We start from the raw sequence: 22,919 nt of genomic DNA, 5'->3' as shown, positions 1-22,919 counted from the left end.
CAACTAACATGCTGTGCAAACAAATAACATATGTGCCTAAGGCATTGATTAAAATGGCCAGCAATTCCTTCTGCTTTCCCATAAAGCAGTTACAACCATGATAAAGCAGCCCAATTTCATTACATTGCTAACTCCTCCAAGGACAATTACCGGTAACTACATAAGTTACCATGCGTAGTTCAGTCCCGAATATTACAAAATGTTTCTAGTAATACTGGAGAAGATTTACAAAACATGATATTAGAACCGAGGTTATAATGGTTAAACTAGACCTCCTATGCAGTTACTCATTAAAACTACTCTGAAAGTGCCTCCAAACACAATTAATCTATCTACTCTGAAGACGTGCTGAAGATAGTATCAAAAATGATTTGAAATCAATGAATATTATCATAAGACCAGTTCAGTCAACTATGTTCAGCAGGTATGTTGTTCACATGTCTGACATCATGGGTCCCAGTGTGGGGCAGCTGGTAGAGCTACTGGCTCACAGCTCCGGAGACCCTGCTTGACCTTGGGTCGATCTTGACCGTGGGTGCTGTATTGAGTGGAGTTTGTCTCCCACATCCCAAAGATATGTGACTTAGTAAGTTAAATGGCCTCTGTAAATTGTCCACACTGTATAGGGAGAGAGTGGATGAGAAAGTTGGATAACAGGGTGCTGGACGGTCAGCTGTACTTTTCAATCAATATTTGGGCAATGGCCATGATAAGATTAAGAGTGACCAAAACCTCCGGGAACCTCAGGGAAACCTTGGGTGGGGCGCAAGGTCACCAGAGGTTTCCGTTCAGGTTTCCTAAGTGGGACAGGGGCTTTAGGATAACAATTGATAAGGAAATAAACGAACAAAAATCAGAATAGTAAATTGAAGGAAACCTAATTTTTGAAGGGCTGAGAATAGAACCTTTGGAAACTAAATTACAACAATAATGGTAAACAGTGATATTAAATAATGAAAATGTTCCAATAAGTCCAGAATTAAATTCTATGATATGAAAAGAAAGTTAAAATATTATGGATGTACAAACGCATGTAAAATATTAAAGGTAGGAAATGAGACAAACATTTGGACAGCAGAGGGGAGCATAGCAAGGGAAAATAGAACAAGATGAAGAATGATAGAAAACAATTAACGCAGGAAAGGGTAGTAATAGAATTAGGTTGTCCATGCCTGCCTACACTGGAAATGAGAACATAAATTACAGAACGTTTTGCCAACATTAGCCGTAATCACAATTCAGCAATCTTCACACTCTGAAACTCTTCCCTTCCCCACCACTAGGCAAAGGCTGCAATTTATTTTGAAATTTAAACTGCAGAGCAGTGCAAGTGTAATAATACAAGTTTCTGACAAAATGACATTTTAAATAAAGCAGGGTGAAAGGGGATCTAATCTAGGCACACTTGAACTTTCTTCTACCTCCCACCTACTCTTAACTCGGATCTGTTCCCATAACTGGTACTGGCAACAACCTTGTTTGTAAACTGGATTCTCACAGGTATAAAGTTTAACTAAAGTGCAAATACTCTGAGCCCCATAAGTCAATAGTCCAGGCTATGTGACAGGACACAAAACCTTTCTGCATTGCATATTTCCAGTGTTGCCCAAGATGGCATTTTATACTTTAGCTTTTACTTATTTTATGTGTACTTTTACAATTGGAGCAGTTGCATCTTCCCCAACAAGGTAAGTGTGTGAGTCTTAAACTTCAAACTGTCAGTATGATCTGCCTTAATTTTTCGTCAATAACAGCAATTGATTATCCAGTTGTTAAACTGGAGCAGTTTCCTCTATATTGTTTCTTTTGTTATTATATATTGAACTTTTGTTGTTGTTTATTATATGTACTCAGTACATATCTGTTGTGCTGTTGCAAGTAAGAATTTTGTGGTTTGGTTTTGGGACATATGATAATAAAAATACTCTTACCTCTTGACTTTTGGAATGGCAATAACAAAGCTGTGCCTGGATTATATTTATTTCTCTTTCGCAACAGAAATGTGAATTTTTGCATCAATCTATCTTATTTGAGCATTACTCTTTCACTTTCAAACAACATAAATCATTGATGGGGATTAAATAAATCTTTCTAGCAGTTGATCAATATTTATCGTGCAATTGTCCATTTGAAAATAATTAATATTATCTTCAAAACATTCCTACTTTTTGATTTTGTTTAGAGATCAGGTTTTGTCTATTGAGCCCAAGTCAGATGAAGAGATTCAAGTTATCAAAAAAATATCCAACCAATACAAGGTAAAAGTTAATTCTACTGTTTTAAAACACTTGTCAATGTTTTATATTACTATGGCTTTTCATTAAACAATTTGAATAATTTACTTTACAATTCTATAACATATTTAAGCATGCAATCATTGTAATTCATAATGTTACTGTCTGTATGTAGACACAGGAAATGCAGATGCTGGTTTATATAATAAAAGACAAAGTGCTGGAGTAACTCAGCGGGTCAGGCAGCATCTCTGGAAGATATGGATGGGTGATGGTTGAAGAAGGGTCCGATCCAAAATGTCACCTATTCATATTCTACAGAAATGCCCCCTGACCCGCTGAGTTACCCCAACATTTTGTGTCTTTTTTTTCATTCTTTTTCTATGATCAGGTGTATAAATTGGTCACAACTTTTCCTAATTTAACAAAGAATACACTTTTAAAATAATTTGCTATGAAGTGCTTTGAGGCAACCCAATGACATGAAAATCACTAAATAGTTCCTTTCTTTCCTTGCTCTTAACTGTTATCGTTTTCATTCCCTGAACCTTTAGATTTGCAGCAAACTCCTGTCCTGGTTTTCATGGAGTCTCTGCATTCAAAACTGTCATCCTCCGTCATTTCTATCACCTCCAAAGTGATCCCACCACCAGTTACATCTTCCCATCCTCACCCCTTTCCCCCTTATGCAAAGACCACTCCCACTGCAACTCCTTGGTTCACTCATCCCATCCCACCCAAAGTACTACCTCCTCTGGTCCTTTGCCCTGCAATGCAGGGGATGTAACACCTATCCCTATACCTCCTCCCTCACCTCCATCCAAGGACCCCAGCAGCCCTTCCAGGTGAGACAGCAGTTCATGTGCACCTCATCTAACCGCATCTACTGCATCCAGTGTTCACAATCTGGCCTCCTGTACATCAGCGAGTCCAAACGTAGACTGGGCTACCAATTTGGCCAAACCCTTACATTTTGTCTGCCAAGGAATGCAACAGTTGCTATCCATTTTAATTCTTCTTCCCATTCCCATACTGATCTTTGTGCCAGGGCCTCCTTAATTTCAGAGTGAGGCCACATGCCAACTGGAAGAACAACATCTCATATTCCACTACGTCCAACCTTATGAACATTGAATTCTCCAATATTAGGTAACTACATAACCCTGCCCCTCACGTTTCTTCTCCCATAAAACCACCCCATCCTTCTTCCCCTCCCCTTCCCTCTTCCCCTCCCCCTCCCCTGTGCATCACCTGGATCTGCATTTTTTTTCTTCCCTCTCCCTTCCATTCCACCAACATTCCCTTGTCTTCCTTCTCTAGCTTCACAATTCGCAACTCTTCAATCGTTTTGTCTCGTTTTGCCTTCTGTCTTTTCACATTTGTCCTTGTCTAACCAGCTGCCTATCAAATAACATACCTCACCTGTATCAACCTATTACCTGTTCAAGAAGGAACTGCAGATGCTGGAAGATCGAAGGTACACAAAAATGCTGGAGAAGCTCAGCGGGTGCAGCAGCATCTATGGAGCGAAGGAAATAGGCGACGTTTCAGGCCGAAACCCTTCTTCAGACTGATGGGTTGAAGAAGGGTTTCAGCCCAAAACGTCGCCTACTTCCTTCGCTCCATAGATGCTGCTGCACCCGCTGAGTTTCTCCAGCATTTTTGTGTACTTTCAACCTATTACCTGTTAGGCTTTGTCCCGCCACCTCACCCCCCCCCCCCCCCCCATCTCTTCAAGTCCTCTTCCACTCCCCCCCACCACCCCCTCCAAATCAGTCTGAAGACGGGTCCTGACCCAAAACATCACATCCCAAAGCATCACTTATCCATGTTCTCCTATGATGCTGCCTGACCCATTGAGCTACTCCAGCACTCTGTGTCATCTTTCATGGAGATCGTCCTGTCTGAGAAGATCAAGTTAGCAAGCAGCCATTTACGTTTTTTCTGCCATGGACATCATTTCCATTACTATTTTCAGAAGCTGACTACTCTTTAATTCTACAATAGCACATCGTAACTGGATGGCCTACCTTTGTACTCTTCTCTATAACCTTACACATCTGTTTTATATTTTGCACCCGTGCCTCACTTCTACAATACGTTCAATTCATCGATTTTAGATGGTGTTAATCTTCCTGAGCATTATTGAGAATTCAAAGTAAACAAAATTATTAAATAAACGGTGGAAAGGCCTTGTGAAGTGAGGAATGTGGTGAGGAACTCAGGATATGTAACCTCTGATCCCCTTGGAGCCGTACCACAGGACTGATACAGCTCAGTGTTTGGTCAATTTTGTCTTGTTAAGGCTGGTTATGACACAATTGAACATATTAATAAGAAGCTGGCATTGTCCATAGGTAGTTCTGTGGCAACCCAGCTCAATTGATGCTATTGGAATCAACAAAAAAATCCACCTTTATATCAATGCAACTAATATCGAAGAGGTGAAAACTCAGCTGTCTACAGGAAACATTACACACAGGTATGTCAAATATTTTTAATGAATTAATGATGCAAGTGTCATAGTTAAGTCTGTTGCAAAGCTCTCTCATATTGTGCAGCTCCTTAGGAGTGAGCCTTATGGTGAGATCTGGCAATCAAGTGCCCTTTCTTAACTCGCCTCCCAGCCACACATGCACAACTTCCAGTTGGATGCCCCGCAAAGCAATCAGGAGTGAGAACTCTGTCTCACCCAAAAGGTGATGAGTTCCAGTTATAGCACTCCAACTGATCCCATCCTTGCCAACTGCACCATGAGAGGAGCTTTAACAGCATTGCTGGCTCTGAAGCTCGATGGGTCCGTCCTGTGTTTCTTAAATAATTTTGTTTGACTAATCACTGACTTTTCAGTGAGTTTGTATGTCCACAATGTTTGCATGTGTGTTATTTTCAGCACAATGATCGGGGATGTTCAGCAGCTCATAAAAATGCAAAAAAATACTAATCAGGTATTTCATCCCCGTGGCTTCGCTTCTTACTATGAACAATATCATACATTGCAAGAGGTAAGAACTTCTTAAAAACTTTTATTTAAAGCTCTTGTGAAATAAATTGTTTATCCGAGATCTAGACATATTAAGTATATTTTTAATTAAAATAATCTTGGCTTACATCCCAGAATGCAGAAGGAAATAGGAGAAAGCAAATATATTGATCATAATAGTCCAAAGGTCTCTGGAATCAGGAATTTGACATTGATTTGGGAACTAGCAAATTTTACTCCACCATTTAGAATGAAAGGGAGGGAGAAAGCGGGTGAGTAAAATGTAATTTTCAGTAATTTTTGAGGATGTTATTGCAATCTATCATCACTTTGAGCACATCCTCAAGCATGTTGATCAAAGAATCAACATGGAGCTATGAAGACAGGACTAGGTCTCACTAATATAGCTGAGATTTTTGAGTCATTAGCTTGATGGGCAGGGTATTGTTCATGAAATTGCCTCTATAGGCTTAGGAAGGCATTTTATAAAATGCAGAAAATTGTAACGAATTGTAAAAGCTGGTTTGATAGGAAGCAGGAGACAACAACTACAAATACCATTAGCCTAACTGGTTAAGTGTATACATATTTATTTGCACGGATTTACAAATGAACTTCAACTTGTCACCACAAAGACAAATTTAAATTATGCAGTATTTTAAAATTTGAAGATGATACCACGTCATTGAAAACAAGAAAGCTTCATATTTGTAACGGAAATCAATTGCAACAGAGACAATTGTCCATTAAAACGCTACCTCAGGTGTATTAATTTAAGGAATTTGGTCTTTCATTTGTTCACTGCCATTTTGTTTTTTTAATGATATTACTTGCTCGATTTGCTTATTTATGCTAATCCAGAGAATGGGAATTGCATAATTGCCATGTGGAGATGTTGTCTCACCTCAAGTCCTAAAGTCAATAGAGTTACCTTTCGAGGTTGGAGAGAGACTTAGTATATGCACAAATTTCAAAACCTAAAGGTTGCAAAGGCTACTGGGGAGACTTTAAACTAGAATGGTTGGGGCGAGGGACTCAAATAGAGAAAGCTAGTAGACAGAATGGGAGGCAGATAGCAGAAAAGGGAAGCACTCGGGCACAAGAGGAGAAAGAAAAAAAAGGAAATAAACAGAGAATAAGAGGCGGGGGGTTTCTTAAATGTGCATATTTTAATGCTAGGAGCATTGTAAGAAAGGTGGATGAGCTTAGAGTCTGGATAGACACCTGGAAGTATGATGTTGTGGCGATCAGTGAAACATGGTTGCAGGAGGGCTGTGATTGGAAACTAAATATTCCAGGATTTTGTTGCTTCAGGTGTGATAGAATTGGAGGGGCAAGAGGTGGAGGTGTTGCATTACTAGCCAGGGAAGATATTACAGCAGTGCTTTGGCAGGATAGATTGGAGGGCTCATCTAGGGAGGCTATTTCGGTGGAACTGAGAAGTGGGAAAGGGGTAGCAACACTTATAGGGGTGTATTATAGACCGCCAAATGGGGATCGAGAATTGGAAGAGCAAATATGTAAGGAGATAGCAGATATTAGTAGTAAGTACAAAGTAGTGATTGTCGGTACAGAGTTTGTACGTTCTCTCTGTGACCACATGGGTTTTCTCCAGCAGCTCCAGTTTCTTCCCACATTCTAAAGATATGCAGGTTTGTAGGTTAATTGGCTTCCGTAAATTGTCTCTTGTGTGTAGGATAGAGCTGGTGTACAGATGTTCGCTGGTTGGGTGTGGACTTGGGGGCCAAAGGAGATTATCTAAAAATACAACAAGATCTAGATAAACTGGGAAATGCGCCAAAGAATGGCAGATGGGATTTAACTTGGAGATATGCAAGGTGTTGCATTTTTGTAAGTTAAACCAGGGCATGACTTAAATAGTAAATGATAGAACCCTAAAGAGTGTTGTAGAGCAGAGACCTAGATCTACAGGTACATAGTTCCCTGAAAATGGTAACACAGGCTGACACGATGATGAAAATGTTTGGCATGCTTGCTTTGATCGGTCAGGGTACTAAATACAGGGATTGAGACGTCATGTTACAACTGTACAAGTCATGATGAGACCACATTTGGAGCATTGTGAACAGTTCTAGTTGCAAAACTATACAAGTAATGTCCTTAAGCTGAAAGGATGCAGAAAAGATTCACTACATAGTTATTGGGTTTGTTAAGGATTGAGTTATAAGGTGCATCTGGATAGACTGGGCATAGGAAATTGAGGAGTGACCTTATCGAAGCATATAAAACCATGAGGGGCATAGATAAAGTGGATGGTCACAGTCTTTGTCCCGGGGAGGGGAGTCTAAAACCAGAGAGCATAGATATGGTAGGGGAGTTTAAAACCAGATTTAAGTTGAATGGGAAAAGATTTAAAATAGACCCTATGGGGAGCTTAGTTTAGAGAGACATGGTGGAAACAGGCTCTTCAGCCCAGAGAGTCCACACCGAACACATTTGTTCTATGCAGCTGTTTCCATAAAGAGGTGGGGAGTATATGAATTGAGCTGCCAGAGAAAGCTGTAATAGTGGGTATATCTGTTTAAAATACATTTAGACAGGTACATGGAGAAAAAGGTTTAGAGGGATAGAGACTAAACACAGTTTAATGTGGCTGGCTCAAACTGACCTCATGGTCGGCATAGGTAAGTTGGGCAAAAGGAACAGTTTCCATGCTGTATAACTCTATGACTCTACTTTACACTGTTACAAATGTTCATATTAAAGAGCTGATGGGGAAAGGAAATGGATAGGCCAGTGATGCAAAGTGGTTTTAGGTGAAATAACCAAATGTTACTCATTGTGTAATGTGAATTTGGTGTATTATTTTAACAAGTAAATTATACAGGTGTCGTCAATCATGCATAGACAAAAAAACAAAAAAAGTAATTACTGGTTACTGGACCTAAAGCAACTGCTTTAAGGTAAATTCACTAAATCTGAATTCACTTGAGAGGAAAACAGTTAGAGAAGGGGTGATAATACCAAGAACACAACAACAGAAAAGTTATCCTAAAATATTTAAAATATTTAAATAGTAAATCACCAGAAACAGCAATTAACTTGAAGTTTAACCACAATAATTTTGCTTTTTTGATTAAATTGTGTGTTTTTCTTTAACAGCTCTCCAGCAATTGCAGAAACATTTGGCATTGACGTATTTTTATTAACCCCTCTTCCTCTAACACAGCGACTCAGAAAATAAATATTTCCAGCTAGCATGCTGTCTCTGAAAATGGTATCAAATTAGTACTGATGATGGAAAAGTCTGAAGGATAGTGGATTGTGTTTGGATTATGGTATTACTACATTGTCAGATGGCAATGGACACTGAAACACTGACAGTGAAATTGGACAACTTTTTCATACAATCCATCCCAGAAGTGTATGTGCCTTCTGCCAGGGAACATTCTGGACAGCAAAATCTGCCAGAGGACTGATCTGGTCAGATAGAGCATTTGGGCTCCAACTGATCCTGTAAATTAGTTTTAGGTTTAACAGTTGGAGGCTAATTCAAAGAAGGAGTTGTCTCTGCTGAGTATAGTTAATCTGAAAGATTTGGCTGGGTTTCCTATAAGAAAATAAGTAGGCCCCAAGGCTCCTGAGCCTGATCTTTTATTCACTTTGATGAAGGCTAGTCCTGTGTCTTTTCCACCATCATGCAAGATCCCACATTCTCAGTCTCCCTTTTAGTAATTCTTTCTTAATATAGATTAAAAGTGCGACAATACAATTGGGCAGCTTAGATGTTTCTTTTAGGAATTTCACACTCATCCTTTAGGGAAACTACTAGACATTTTTTCTACAATTGTTTTTCAATTTATTTATCCAAAAAACTTACATTATCTAAAGCTTCAACGTTTTTCACCTTTATTACGTTATTTAGAATAAATTCCTTGTGTTAATCCTTCTTGTATGTTAAGGAACATTGTGACTTTACCAATCCACACATGAGCATGCTGGGCCTCCTCCATTGACAGAGGCCACTGGAGCCTCTTAGGACAAAGTACAGCGCAGCCGTATAAACACCGAAATCTTTCTTTTTAAGTAACTTCAACTTACTTTCCTCCTCCACCCTGGTCATTTTTACCAGTTCCACAGTTCTCCACATTGTTTTTCTCTTGAGATCACACGTTCCCTAGCCAGCAATGGGCTTACTAGGCACCGTGCCGCCTGAGCTCATTTGTGTTCGTCCTTGGTTGGTCCTGATCTTTTCTTGCTTCCAGCTCTTCAAACCCTTCCACACTCCTACTTTCAGTCTCAAGAAAGGTCCCAAACCAAAACATCACCCATCCTTTTTTCCCGGAGATGCTGCCTGACCCACTGAGATACTCCAACAGCTTGTATATTTCTTCTGCACTGTCTAAACTGGATTCAATGTTTGCATATTTGTAAAATGATAAAAATGAATCTTTAAGGCTGGAGAGCCACATCCTCTCCAGTCTTTACTCTAATAGGGTCAGGCGCATGGTTCTTTTCTGCAATTCCCTCAGTGCTTGATTGTTCTCCTTGTATTTTGGTGACCACGGTTTTGATCATAACTTCTCTCATGTTACATTTCATTGGTAAGATGTTCAAATTCTGGACTGGGACTTAAACCCACAAGCAGCGAGCTCACACAAAAGCACAGCCAACTGAGACAAGTGAACATTATAAGCAAATTTAGCTCAAATAATCTATTTTCAATTACCACCCACATGTCAGTGGAAATGATGAATATTCCTGACACACAGGAGACAAAGGTCACCCCAGAACATGATAGTTGTAATGTAAAAAAAAAATCCATATTGGTCACATGACCTTCTTTGTAATATGCATATATTATTTGATATTATGCTATTATTCACAGATTTATTTATGGATGTCACAAATTACCAGTGCATATCCACCCTACATTAGAAAAATACTTATCGGGCCATCAGCTGAGAAGCGTCTAATTTATGTCTTAAAGGTACAACCATATTTTATTTGTGAACATTTTCCTCTTTCAAGAATTACAGTATCCTCATCCCATGCAACTTTCCCACCCCTCAGATTTTCAAAGGTGTTGACCAACCAAAGGGTGCATTGTGGATCGACTGTGGCATTCATGCGCGGGAATGGATATCGCCCGCATTCTGTCAGTGGCTTGTGCAACATGTAAGTTAAAATGTGTAGGAAAAACTGCAGATGCTGGTTCAAACCGAAGATAGACACAAATTGCTGGAGTAACTTAGTGAGACAGGCAGCATCTCTGGAGAGAAGGAACGGGTGACGTTTCGGGTCATTTTGGGGTTACTCCAGCATTTTGTGTCTATGTAAGTTAGAATGATGGGAGCAAATAAATACATTGAGCTGTGGTTTCCCATCCCACCAACATACTTGAAATACACCTCTCTGGGATTGTCCTGGAGTTTGTAGGGAAATATTATTATCCAGGATATTGCTACTGGTGAAGCTGGGGTAAACAAAAATCATAGACACATTAAAGACAGTTTGCGCTTAATTTATCTTTGAATAATTTAAACTAGTACTAGACTAAGTGGGACCCGTTACGTCCCTGTCACACGGGAGGTCTGGTCCCCCAACGCAACCCATTCCCCAACACATGTTTGATGTCAATAGAGATCCAATTGCATAATAAAAAGTCTGCTCACATTTCTGTTGGTACAGTGAGCTGCTGCTGTTGCATCTGGGAACAGTGATCACAACTCCATACATTTTAAGTTAGTTATGAATAAGGATAAGCCTGGTCTTTGGGGGAAGTCACTAAATTGAGGCAAGGCAGATTACCACATTATTAGGTAGGATCTAGGGAGAGTAAATTGGGAGCAGTTGTTATTGGGCAAGTCCACGTCTAAAATGCTGGAATCATTTAAACCCCAGTGGATCAGAGTTTAGGTCTGGGATGTTCCAGTAAGGAAGAAATATACGTTTGGCAAGATAAGGGAATCTTGGGTGACCAAAGAGGTTGTAAATATGGTCGAAAATAAAGATGAAATCGGACAGGGCATAGAATTAAGATGAGAGGGGCAAAGTTTAATAAAGGGGCATGTTTGTTTTTTTACAGAAGGAGGTGGGTACCTGGATGACAGGTGTTGTAGTGGAGGCAGATATGATAGGGGTATTTAACAAGCCATTAGATAGGCACATTGATATGCAGAAAATAGAGGGATATGCATCATATGCAGACAGCGGGGATTATCATATTTTTGCTTATTGTTCAGCATGGACATTGTGAGTGAAAGAGCCTGTTCCTGTGCTCTACTGTTATGTATTGTTCTATATTCTATGGCCTGGATGGTGGGGATTCTTGATAATGGAATCTGCCTTTATGAGCAATACCTTTGTAGATTCTTCAAATGCTGGGGGAGCTGTGAACTAGGCTAAGTTCACCACTCTCTGCAGCATCTTGCATTCCTGTGAAATTGTGTATCAGTGATGTAACCAGTCAGGATACATTTTATCGTACATCTGAAGAAGTTTGAGTATTCGATAACATGCCAAATTCCTTTAAATTTTTAAGAAAGTAGAGCTGCTGGTGGGCCTTTTGTGTGATTACATCGATGTATTGGGCCCAGGACATAGGTGCTAATGCTCAGAAATATATAACCGCTAACTCTCTCCACTGTCGACCCATCAAAGGGAAGTGCCATGCAATCTCTTGCCTCCTTCTTGCTGAAGTCAACCAAATTCCTTGGTCTTGATGAAGCTGAGCGAAAGGTTGTTGATGTGGTACAGCTCATCCAGTTGTTCTATCTTTCTCCTGTACGCTGACTGATCACCACCAATGATTCAGCCAATACCAATGTTGTCGATGGCAAATTTATAGATGGCAGATCCAATGCAGCTCCACATAAAGGGTATCAAGAGAGTAGAACAGGGAGGCAAGCAAGCAGCCTTGAGGTGCACCTGTGTAGAAATGTAGAAGTGAGGAAATATTGTTACCAATCTACGCTGATCAGAGGTCTGCCAATGTGGAAGTCAAGGGTCCAGTCACAAAGTTATTACATTAATATTTCTTATTCCATATTATAATTTTAAATACTTTGACTTCCATTGATCCTCCTTTGCATGTTGCAGATTTCTCACACCACGAATGATAGAGAGGGTGGGTTCGTCATTGCTATTTTTAAGGCGACTTCATAATAGTTATGAGATTGTGATATATGAGCTAAAGTGTCATTTACACATTGGCTTATAAATCATAAATGGCATTTCCAGGTTCAGGGCAAGTAGCACCTTAGAATATGCTGGCAAACTAAAATGAGTAAGTTAATTCTTAAAGTATTGATTTAATCTTACGATGTGGTAAAGAAAACCTTTGTTTCTGGATTAATTGCTCAATATACTAGTGAGGCAGCAACTTTAACTGCTGCAATCCTTCTAGTGCAGCATCCATGAATGGGGTTCTAGAATTTAAACATGATATGGATGAAGGCTATTCCTAAACCACAATGATGCGACTTGGAGGACACCTTTAGGTGGTAACATTTCCTTGCACCTCCACCCTCCGCCCTAATGAGTGTTAAAGGTCACGGGTTTGGTAGATACTTTTGCAGAAAGTTTGGCAAGCTGCTGCAATATTGTTACTAGTGTACATTGTATCCTGTAATGTCCAGAGTGGCAAATATTGGTTTCAAACAAGCAGGACACTCTAACTTGGATGTTGTTGATCTCACCAAGACTACCATTACCAAGGGTTATATGTAAAAGACGGAAAGGCTTTGAAGATTGAGATGTTCAGTCACTCACCACAGGATATTCAGCCTCTGGTTTAGGTTTAGATTTATTATTTGTCACGTGTATCGAGGTACAGTAAAAAGCTCTGGTCTACATGCTTTCCAAACAGATTTGATGTACCATACATAAATACATTCAAGTAGAACTCAAGTATAATAGAGCAGAGGGAAAGATACAGAGTGTGCTCCTGTAACCATAATATGGTTGGTTCAGTTGAGTTTTTGTTGAATGGAATCCCCCAGGATGTTGTTGATGTGAATCTCAGCAATGATAATACAGGTGCACAACCTTTTATCCGAAAGCCTTGGGACCAGACACTTTTCGTAATTCAGAATTTGTCGGTCTTCGGAATGGAAATTTTTTAGCGTAGATTTTAATGGCTGGCTCAGTGGTAGAGTGTTCGGCTCATATCCGCAAGGTCGCGAGTTTGCGCCTTGATCCCGGCAGTTACTCGGTCGCGAGTCTTCAATGTCATTTTTTCTTGCAGAATAAATGTTTGTATGAAATGCAGTGTAGGAGAGGTGTACTGACTGTGTGGGCAGAACTCTGGAAGTGATTGCCCGCCAGTCTAAAAAGCCGCTGTGTCTCCCTGTCCCTGGGATAGCAGGGGGCGATCAAACAGCACAATACCCCCCTCCCCCTCCAACTCCAGAGGAATCCGCTCCCCGATGGGCCGCTACGGCGACAAGTGGCAGTTTGCCCACAGCCCGAGCTGCGCCACCCCAAGAACACCTTGCACACAATCAGCTTCTGCCCCTACGTGTTCCTCTGGAGTTGGAGCAGGGCTGGGTTGGAGTTGCTGCTGGCTGTGGGTCTCTGGGATCTCCGTGCTTTCAGTGGGCCTGGGGGTCGCTGTCCCATTGATCCTGACGTCTCCGGCCACCCCCCTGGACTGGAGCTGAGACTGGGAACTGTACCGCCCTTGCCCCCTCCCTCTGCAACTGCAAACAACCCCACTCTCCTGCAAGGGCGGTACAGTTCCCGGAGGATAGCAGGTGGCCGGAGACGTCAGGACCAACAGGAACCCGCTCCCCGATGGGCCCCTACGACGCCCCGAGCTGCGCCCCGTCATCCGCAACCCAGGTTCCTCTGTAGTTGGAGCGGGGCTGGGCTGGGCTGCTGTTGGCTGTGGGTCTCTGGGTTCTCCGTGCTTGCGGTGGGCCTGGTGGTCGACGTCCAATTGGTCCTGACGTCTCCGGTGACTGCACTGGCCTGCTGCCATCGCCGACGTGAAAACAGTACAAAGCCCCCGCGCCGGTGCAATGAGCGGGGAGCTGGAGAGGGGAGGGAAGGGATCACACACATGGCCGGGGAGCAGAGGGGTGTAGGTGGGGTGAAACTGAAGGGAGCGACAATCTGCTGCTGCCTGCACGCTGAGTTAAAAAGTTCCCACGCAAGACTCACGATACACTGTGTATCGTGTCTACCGTGGGAACTTTTTAACTCAGCGGGCAGGTAGCAGCATATTGTCAATTATTAACCCTCCCGCGCAATATACCCTCACCTTCTCTTTTATGGATGGGGATTTAGTTCCCCTTTCTTCGAGGACCGACCGGAGGTTCCGCTGTCACCTCTGCGGGCCGCCCTCGGTGAACGTCCTGTCTCCCTGTCCCTGGAATAGTAGGGGGCGATCAAACAGCACAATACCCCCCTCCCCCTCCAACTCCAGAGGAATCCGCTCCCCGATGGGCCGCTATGGCGACAAGTGGCAGTTCGCCCACAGCCCGAGCTGCGCCAACCCAAGAACAAGGCGTACCCCTTGCACACCATCAGCTTCTGCCCATACGGGGAGCGTGTTCCTCTGGAGTTGGAACGGGGCTGGGCTGGAGTTGCTGATCTGGGATCTCCGTGCTTGCAGTGGGCCTGGGGGTCGGTGTCCCGTTGGTCCTGACGTCTCCGGTGACTGGGACTGTGCTGCTAGCATCGCGACGTGAAGACAGTACAAAGCCCCCGCGCCGGTGCAATGAGCGGGGAGCTGGAGAGGGGAGGGAAGGGGTCACACACATGGCCGGGAAGCAGAGGGGTGTAGGTGGGGTGAAACTGAAGGGAGCGACAATCTACTGCTGCCTGCACGCTGAGTTAAAAAGTTCCCACGCAAGACTCACGATACACTGTGTATCGTGAGTCTACCGTGGGAACTTTTTAACTCAGCTGGCAGGTAGCAGCATATTATCAATTATTAACCCTCCCGCGCAATATACTCTCACCTTCTCTTTTACGAATGGGGATTTAGTTCCCCTTTCTTCGAGGACCGACCGGAGGTTCCACTGTCACCTCTGCGGGCCGCCCTCGGTGAACGTTTTCAAGGACCTTTCTTCAAGGACCGAAAAAATGTCGCTATTCGGAGGTTTTCGTTATTTGGATCTTCGGATAAAAGGTTGTGCACCTGTATTAAGGATAGTAAGTTAGACATTTTTTAATTGGAAGTAGTTATCGCTGTTACTTGTAGAACACAGTTACTTACTATATATTACTCAGTACATATATATTGCCCTATTCTAACTGCATGAAGATATGGGTCATTTCATATTCTGAAGAGTTGCAGATTTTCAGGTGGCCTTCTCACAGTGCTTCAGGAATGTAGAATGTCATTTCAGGTGAAGAGTCAACTGAGGAAATCATGAAAATTGGGATCATTAAGGTTTCTAATGAAATGTTCTGGAATTTAAACAAAAATCAGTTAGTAAATTGGTAGGGAAGGTTCAACAGCTGAATGTCTGCTCTGATCTTGCGAGAATATGATATATAACTATTGAGGGTTATTTGATTGATTTTTGTGATGGTTAGATTGTTCGATGGTACTTTACTTTCACATGTGCCTAGCTACAGTGCGATTCTTTGTTGTATACAGTTCAGCAAAAATCTTACCATACACAAGCACAATCATACTTAAGTACAAGAATGTAAGGTATAGTAGATTACACTGAGGTAGAACACAAGTGTCGCCATTTTCTGGCACCATTTTGTATGACTCAAGGGATCATGTTTATCCTTTTCAGAGTAATAATGGGCATCTCCAATTGCAATACTAAAATCCACACTGTAGTACACATCAGTCTACATATATAATCAAGTATGAACATCATGAACTGGGGTAACACCTAATCTTAGACTTATAGTTAACGGTTCTGTAAATGTGCCTCGAAATGAAAGCTTTAAATATTTCCCATTTTAGCTTATAGACACAGAGGACAAGATGATCACCGACATTCTAAATTCATTTGAAATATACATCCTCCCTGTGTGGAATGTTGATGGCTACGATTACACCTGGACAACGGTAACAATGCTCAAATTTAATTTGGTTTTGGGTAAATTAAGTGTTTTATTTAACATTATCATTTTCATGATTTGTGGATATTGCAAGCAAATCTGAAATGAAAGAGATAATGTCATGTGGCTATTGGTACAATTCACCAGTTCCATTTACTTGTCTTTCTTATCTTTCAAACTGTGTAAACACAGCAGATTCAGAGGAATTTCTGGTTTTCTGGGCATGATATAAACAAATTATGTAAATTATTTTTAATGCATTGTGCTAGCCCTGGCTCAGTGGTAACATACCTCTGAGTGATAAGATGGTTTAAAAGTACTAAACTTAATACCTCTAAATTTCTAGGTTTCAGCTGTGAGGGGTTTGTCATTTTTAATCCAGAACCCAGGGAGTGCCTAGCTGTCACTTCTGCTGAGCTATAAACAAATCCCCATTTGCCCCCTTAGATGCTTAATTTAAAAGAAAATTAAAACAAAATCCACAGCTTGGAATTTTCTATACTGTCACTTGATTATATCTCAAACATTAAACATTAAAACAATGTTTTACATTGAATATTGCAGAATCGTTTTTGGAGGAAGAACCTTTCCAAGCATAAAATGGGACAATGCATAGGTACTGACCTAAACCGCAACTGGGATGCAGGCTGGGGTGGTGAGTTGTTCAAACACTTCAAAGCACAAAGCTTAAACAATAATGTTTATTCCAACTTTCTCTTTGGGTGAGGTGTCTCCGCAATTAACAATAATTATTGTTAATTTCCGAAACTGACCTAAATAACTTCAGGACTTTCGTATGTATCTGCTGTGCAAGAATTTTGCCACTTTCAGCACTGCAAGTAGACAATTTGTTACTGGGGCATTTATCACCATTTGTAAGTGAAGTCATTCACTTGAAGCAGGCCACAGCAATAGATATAAAGAATAAATGACAATGAGAAAAATAAATGACAATCTCGCCTAAATTCTTTCAATAGGAGATTGACCTTCCCATCTGAAAAGGAAGCAATCTATCTCTGCATAACCAGCAATCCACCAACTGAAAGAATAGCTCAACAATGGGAGGAGCTGCAGATCTCGTAAAGCATTTAAAAAAAAAATTGGTTGGAGATATGTAAACAGTTGTATTATATTGCTTTCAAACGCCACTCATGCACTAAAACCAAGTACATGCTTGATTGTAAACTATGTCCCTGCAAGTAACAGATATTAGTGCAAGTGGTGGGAATGAAGATCATAGGAAGCCTGGAATGAAGTCTAAACAAGATAAACATTTTCCAATGGATGACTCCTATCAATGAGCCCAATGTCCATTATTGCACCTGGAAACTTCCGTATGCGGTTTTTCTTGAGTTTCTTTGACAGACAAGCCCCAGAGTCTGAAGTCGGAAGCTTAAACCCATGTGTATTGATGTGGTAAGAATGAGCTTGATCAGCATGCATAAACTGAATGAACCTGATCTCTGGAGAAAACATGTGCCAGTCCAGATTCAACTCTAAAGTTGAGATGGGTGGAGATTTGGGGAAGGTAAATTATTGTAAACAGGGAGATTAAGCAGATTGGACCTGAACACTCTAGACTTTGAAACAGGTGTAGAAAACAAAAACCCACATTTTTTTACACAAAGCTTGTCAGGGATAATGATTTCCCTGGCTAAGGTGTCTAGAGTCAGGAGACTCCAAATAAAGAGATGGCCATTCAGAACCAAGAAGAGTGGAATTTATTTTTCATTGTGTTTGAATTTCCTATCCAGAAAGTCTGGATTGTAGAGTATTAGCTATGAGGAGAGGTTGTGCAACTAAACCAAACTATGGTAGAAGTGGTTGGCTACTGCTGATATCCGATAGTACAACAACCATAAATGGTGAAGGATTTTGAGAAATAACTTAAAATAAATTAAGCTTCACTATTTGCTACCTGAATGCTTGGTGGGAATGTAACAATCTATCAGCTCATTTTGGTTATTGTCCCTTTGCAGGTCATGGTGCATCAAACAACCCATGCAGTGAAACATATGGTGGACAATACCCAGAGTCTGAACCAGAGGTGAAAGCTGTTGCTGCTTTCATTAGACAGAGATCTGATCACATCAAGTGCTATATCTCAATACATTCATACTCTCAAATGATTTTGTTTCCATATTCCTACAAAATGTCCAGATCAAAGGATCATAATGAATTGGTAAATCATTTCTCAAATGTTGCAAGATTCCTTACAAATTTACATAAAAGAGCAGCCACCATTGAGTAATAATCAATGCTTACAATCTCTTCCTCCCTCTATTCTTTAGAATCAATTGGCAAAGAAGGCGGCCGCTGCTCTGAGGTCGGTGTATGGGACCAGGTACACATATGGGAACTCAGCAAGCACAATCTGTGAGCGTGGCTTTTATATTTTTTAAGTTGGTGAAATCATTGAGTGGAACAATTCACAGTGATGGTTTAATTTGTCTCTTTGATGCATTAATAGATTCCAGTTAAACATAGGAGGCTATCTAGCTCATTGTTGCTCTTCTGATTTTATGGCTATCTAATTAAGTGCACGTACTTGCTACATCCTTGCATTTGCTCTCTTTAGATATTGATTAGAGATTATCAGGGAGCAGCAACAAATAATGGTTTGTACCAGTTAGGCTAATGCTGGGTACCTGAACAACAGAAATTCACATTTCTTCTGAAACTGACCACGGAGTCTGCTTCTATCATTCCAGATTACAGTTCATTGTATAAAATAATGCTTATTTATGATGCCTCTGATCCTTTTACCAGTCACTCTAGGGATAATTGGTGTGCATTCAAATTGTGCTGTCCCATAAGGATTTGTTCTGATACTTCAGTTCTTTTCCACATAGTCAGATAGCTTTAAGCCAGGTGATGTGAAAAATTGGGTATAGTACTGTAACTAATATATCTGGGAACTCTTATTTGGTTCTGTGGAGATGCACTACTACTCCTACAAAACTTTAAATTCGGGCGCTAGTTTGGTTGGAGACAGCTGGGCTTCTAATGACATATTAATCTGTTAGTTTAGAATATAAATATTTAAATCTCTTTTCTTGATCCACCGTATATTTGTTTGCATTGAAAACCCATCTATCAGTTTTGTCTACCCATGTTATTCAGTGCCTCTTCATAACTTAATATTGCATTAATAGTTCTTAGTAAACCTAAATTTTCACATCACTGCAAACATAAAATAAGGCTCTCTAATTTTTAGAACTGAACACTTCATTCTGCACAGTACTGCACAGGAACAGACCTGTGCTCATGCCTGTGCTGAACCTGATGCCAAATTAAATTAATCCTTCAGCCTGCACATGATCCATATCCATCAAGTCCCTGCATATCCATCATGTTCCTTCTGGCACTCCTCATTTCCTTATTGAATTCATTCCAGCTTTCTTTATATTTGTCAAAGGCTATATCCGATTTAATCTTCCTAAACCTTACCTATGCTTCCTTTTGTGTTTAACCAAAGTTACCACCTCTTTGGTCATCCAATATCCCTTTACCTTGTCACTCCTCCTTACTGGAACATGTTGATCCTGAATTCTGATCAGCTGGATTTTAAATGACTCCCATATCAGATGTGGATTTATGCAACAACAGCTGCTCCAAATTTACTCTCCTTACCTGCAGGTTAACAATGCGTGTGGGACATCATAACTTGAGTACTCACCAATTATGCCTACCACTCGTACAATCTCTAGCTGCCTTCAGTTCCATTAAGTATTATTCATTGCTCTGTCCTATTGTACAACCTTACTGATTGCCTTTGAAAGTACATTTGAACTGCCTCTAGAGAGGCATTACTCTGTGGACAAATTCAATTCCTTCCTCAAAAAGCTCATTACACTTGACTAGCCCTGTGTCCACTGGATCTTGACTCTGTGCATATACCCTATTTATTCTCCTCATTCTTAAGATCACCTTAGCCTTCTGTGGTCCAAGGAATAAATACCTATCCTGCCCATCCTTTCCAAATAGCTCAGGCCCATCGAGTCCTGACAACATCCTTGTAAATCTTTGCTGCACTCCTTCTAGATCAGTGACATCCTTCATACAGTATACCAGGATAACCAAAACTGAACACCTTACTCCAAAAGGGGTCTCATCAACATGTGGCACAACTGGAACTTAACATCCCAACTTCTATAATTGTGTTTGTATTCTGTTTATTGACTTGTGAGAGGATTCTCTACTAAACCTAATTAACAAGAAATAACGACTTGGAAAGGAACATTTTATTTTCAAAATAGATTTCTAAGTCCCTTTCTTATCGTTATTACAGATTTATCCAGTGGCTGTTCGGATGACTGGGCTTATGACTTGGGCATTAAATATTCATTTACTTTTGAACTTCGTGATACTGGGAAATATGGTTTTTTACTCCCACCTTACCTAATTAAACCAACGTGTATTGAGGCCGGAATTGCTTTGAGCAAAATCCTACATCACGCCGTTCAAGACATTTGAATAAAGTTAATATTTGCTCATGACCATCAACAGAAATATTTGATTGCAACTGTTCCCTGGTCTTTTTATGTACATGGCCTTTTACGTAATTTTGTTAGTTCACATTTCACGCTGGAGAAGTGTTGATCGTCAAAGATATTTGAATTATCCTTTTTTTTAATGTAACAACGATGTAAACTTAGTGCTTAAAATTTGATTAACCGACTTAGAACTAAAAGTGCACATTTAGTGGTTAATGTTATATATGCATATACACATATATACATACATATACACATACATACATGGAAAAACTGAGTTGTGTCCTATACACGAAAGGCCTGTATATTTTTCATTATTAGTGATCTTGGCTACAAATTATTTTATTCATTCAGAGCAAATTTGGTTGTGACTATATTTTCATCGAGCAATTCAATAGTCAGTTTAACTGGCAGCCTTCCTTTACAAATCTTTGAACAGAGAAGATCTCAGAGGCGCAAACCTTAGCTTCTTCTCCCACATAAACTGAAAGGAAAGTGCATTTACATTTAATTGACTGCATTAGGTTCACCGGACTTTGCCTTAAGGAGGACTGAGCAGGCTCAGATTATGGCTTAGTTTTATCCAGTCATATGTCCAACAAAAGGGAAGTGCCAGTTACTCACTGAGACAACTTTGCATGCCTCTATTTTTTCTCTAACAGGAGCAAAAGTTCAAGCAGGTTCTTCATGAGTGAAACATGTGAATCTGACATTGTAGTGACAGATTTTTATACCGTTTCAAGGATTTAGTCCTTTAGTCACTTGAATTGAAGACAGGGGATCAGAAGATAATCGATACACACCCACGTGCTCTCCACGAGACATTCAATGCCGTCGAAAGATGAATCTTCCAACAGTCTCTTGGTTAATAATTGCTTTATTTTAGTAGTAAAAACAGTAAGATATTCATTCAAATGTCTTCTTGTATAAGTACATTTCAATTCAATTGTGGTCATGCTCATGCATGGTCGAAAGCTATGACCTCTCTCTCATTCGTCTTCAAACTAAACTAACTACTAGGGAGTCTGCGCCAGAATCCTAGCCACAAACCACGCCCCAGACTACGTATAAATCCCACCCACATAATTACTGGCAGATAAAATTTAAAGATCACTAATTATAGTTATAACATACTGAGTTAAGCTAAATGGCTACTACAGACATAGTGATTCTCAAATGTGCAAAAATCTAAAAATATATACAGATAGAATGTATGCTTGTCCTGTGCGGGCCAATCACCTCCATCACCCCACACAAGGAAAATAATGGAATTATGGAGGGGGCGAGAGGTGGGCGTTGGGGCAGAGTGAGGGGAGTGGGGATGGGGGTCAGGGGGGGGGGGATGAGCAGGAGGGGGTGTGGGAGCGGGGCGTGTGTGGGGGCGGATTATTCTCTCTATAATAAAGAAAAATCCCCAAACACCTGTCCGACAGATTAGAAACATTCTTCAGGAGTCAGGTGTGGATTTGTCAATGACCACTGTCTGCAGAAGACTTCATGGACAGAAATACAGAGGCTACACTGCAAGATGCAAACTACTGGTTAGCTGCAAAAATAGGAGGGCCGGGTTACAGTTTGCCAAGAAGTACTTAAAAGAACAATCACAGTTCTGGAAAAAGGTCTTGTGGACAGATGAGATGAAGATGAACTTATATCAGACTGATGGCAAGAGCAAAGTATGGAGAGAAGGAACTGCCCAAGATCCAAGCATACACCTCATCTGTGAAACACGGTGGTGCGGGTGATTATGGTTTGGCTGCTGAAGGTACTAGTTCACTTATCTTCATCGATTATACAACTGCCGATGGTAGCATAATGAATTCTGAAGTGTATAAACACATCCTATCTGCTCAAGTTCAAACAAATGCCTCAAAACTCATGGGCCGACATTTCATTCTACAGCAAGACAATGATCCCAAACATATTGCGCAAACAACAAAGGAGTTTTTCAACTAAAAAATGGTTCATTTTTGAGTGGCCAAGTCAATTACCCGATCTGAACCCAATTGTGCATGCCTTTTATATGCTGAAGAGAAAACTAAGGGACTAGCCCCCAAAACAAGCATAAGCTAAAGATGGCTGCAATGATCGGTGGGGGCGCTGCAATGGCGGCAGCCCTGTCAGCAGCGCGTTAGTTTTTTCAACTTTTTTAATTTTTTTTAGTATGTTTTAAAGTATGTTTTTAATGTTTCTTTGTGTGTTTTGTGTGGG

General features: G+C 40.7%; 1 protein-coding gene across 1 annotated transcript; it reads left to right on the top strand.

The window, feature by feature from the left end:
• The first annotated feature begins 1,103 nt into the window (after window positions 1-1,103).
• LOC129702819 (carboxypeptidase B2-like) lies at window positions 1,104-22,008 on the top strand. The gene is made up of 11 exons (XM_055644819.1): window positions 1,104-1,688; window positions 2,183-2,258; window positions 4,592-4,716; window positions 5,128-5,239; window positions 10,067-10,168; window positions 10,252-10,356; window positions 16,115-16,219; window positions 16,777-16,867; window positions 18,192-18,394; window positions 18,504-18,588; window positions 20,504-22,008. The coding sequence occupies exons 1-11, from the start codon at window positions 1,612-1,614 to the stop codon at window positions 20,686-20,688; spliced, it is 1,266 nt and encodes a 421-aa protein (XP_055500794.1). The 5' UTR covers window positions 1,104-1,611; the 3' UTR covers window positions 20,689-22,008.
• Window positions 22,009-22,919: the final 911 nt, after the last annotated feature.

Source organism: Leucoraja erinacea, chromosome 13, assembly GCF_028641065.1.
Source record: "Leucoraja erinacea ecotype New England chromosome 13, Leri_hhj_1, whole genome shotgun sequence".
In the NCBI taxonomy this organism is placed as follows: domain Eukaryota; kingdom Metazoa; phylum Chordata; class Chondrichthyes; order Rajiformes; family Rajidae; genus Leucoraja; species Leucoraja erinaceus.
Note: the sequence above shows the minus strand (reverse complement) of the source record. Positions and strands in the feature narration are given on the sequence as shown.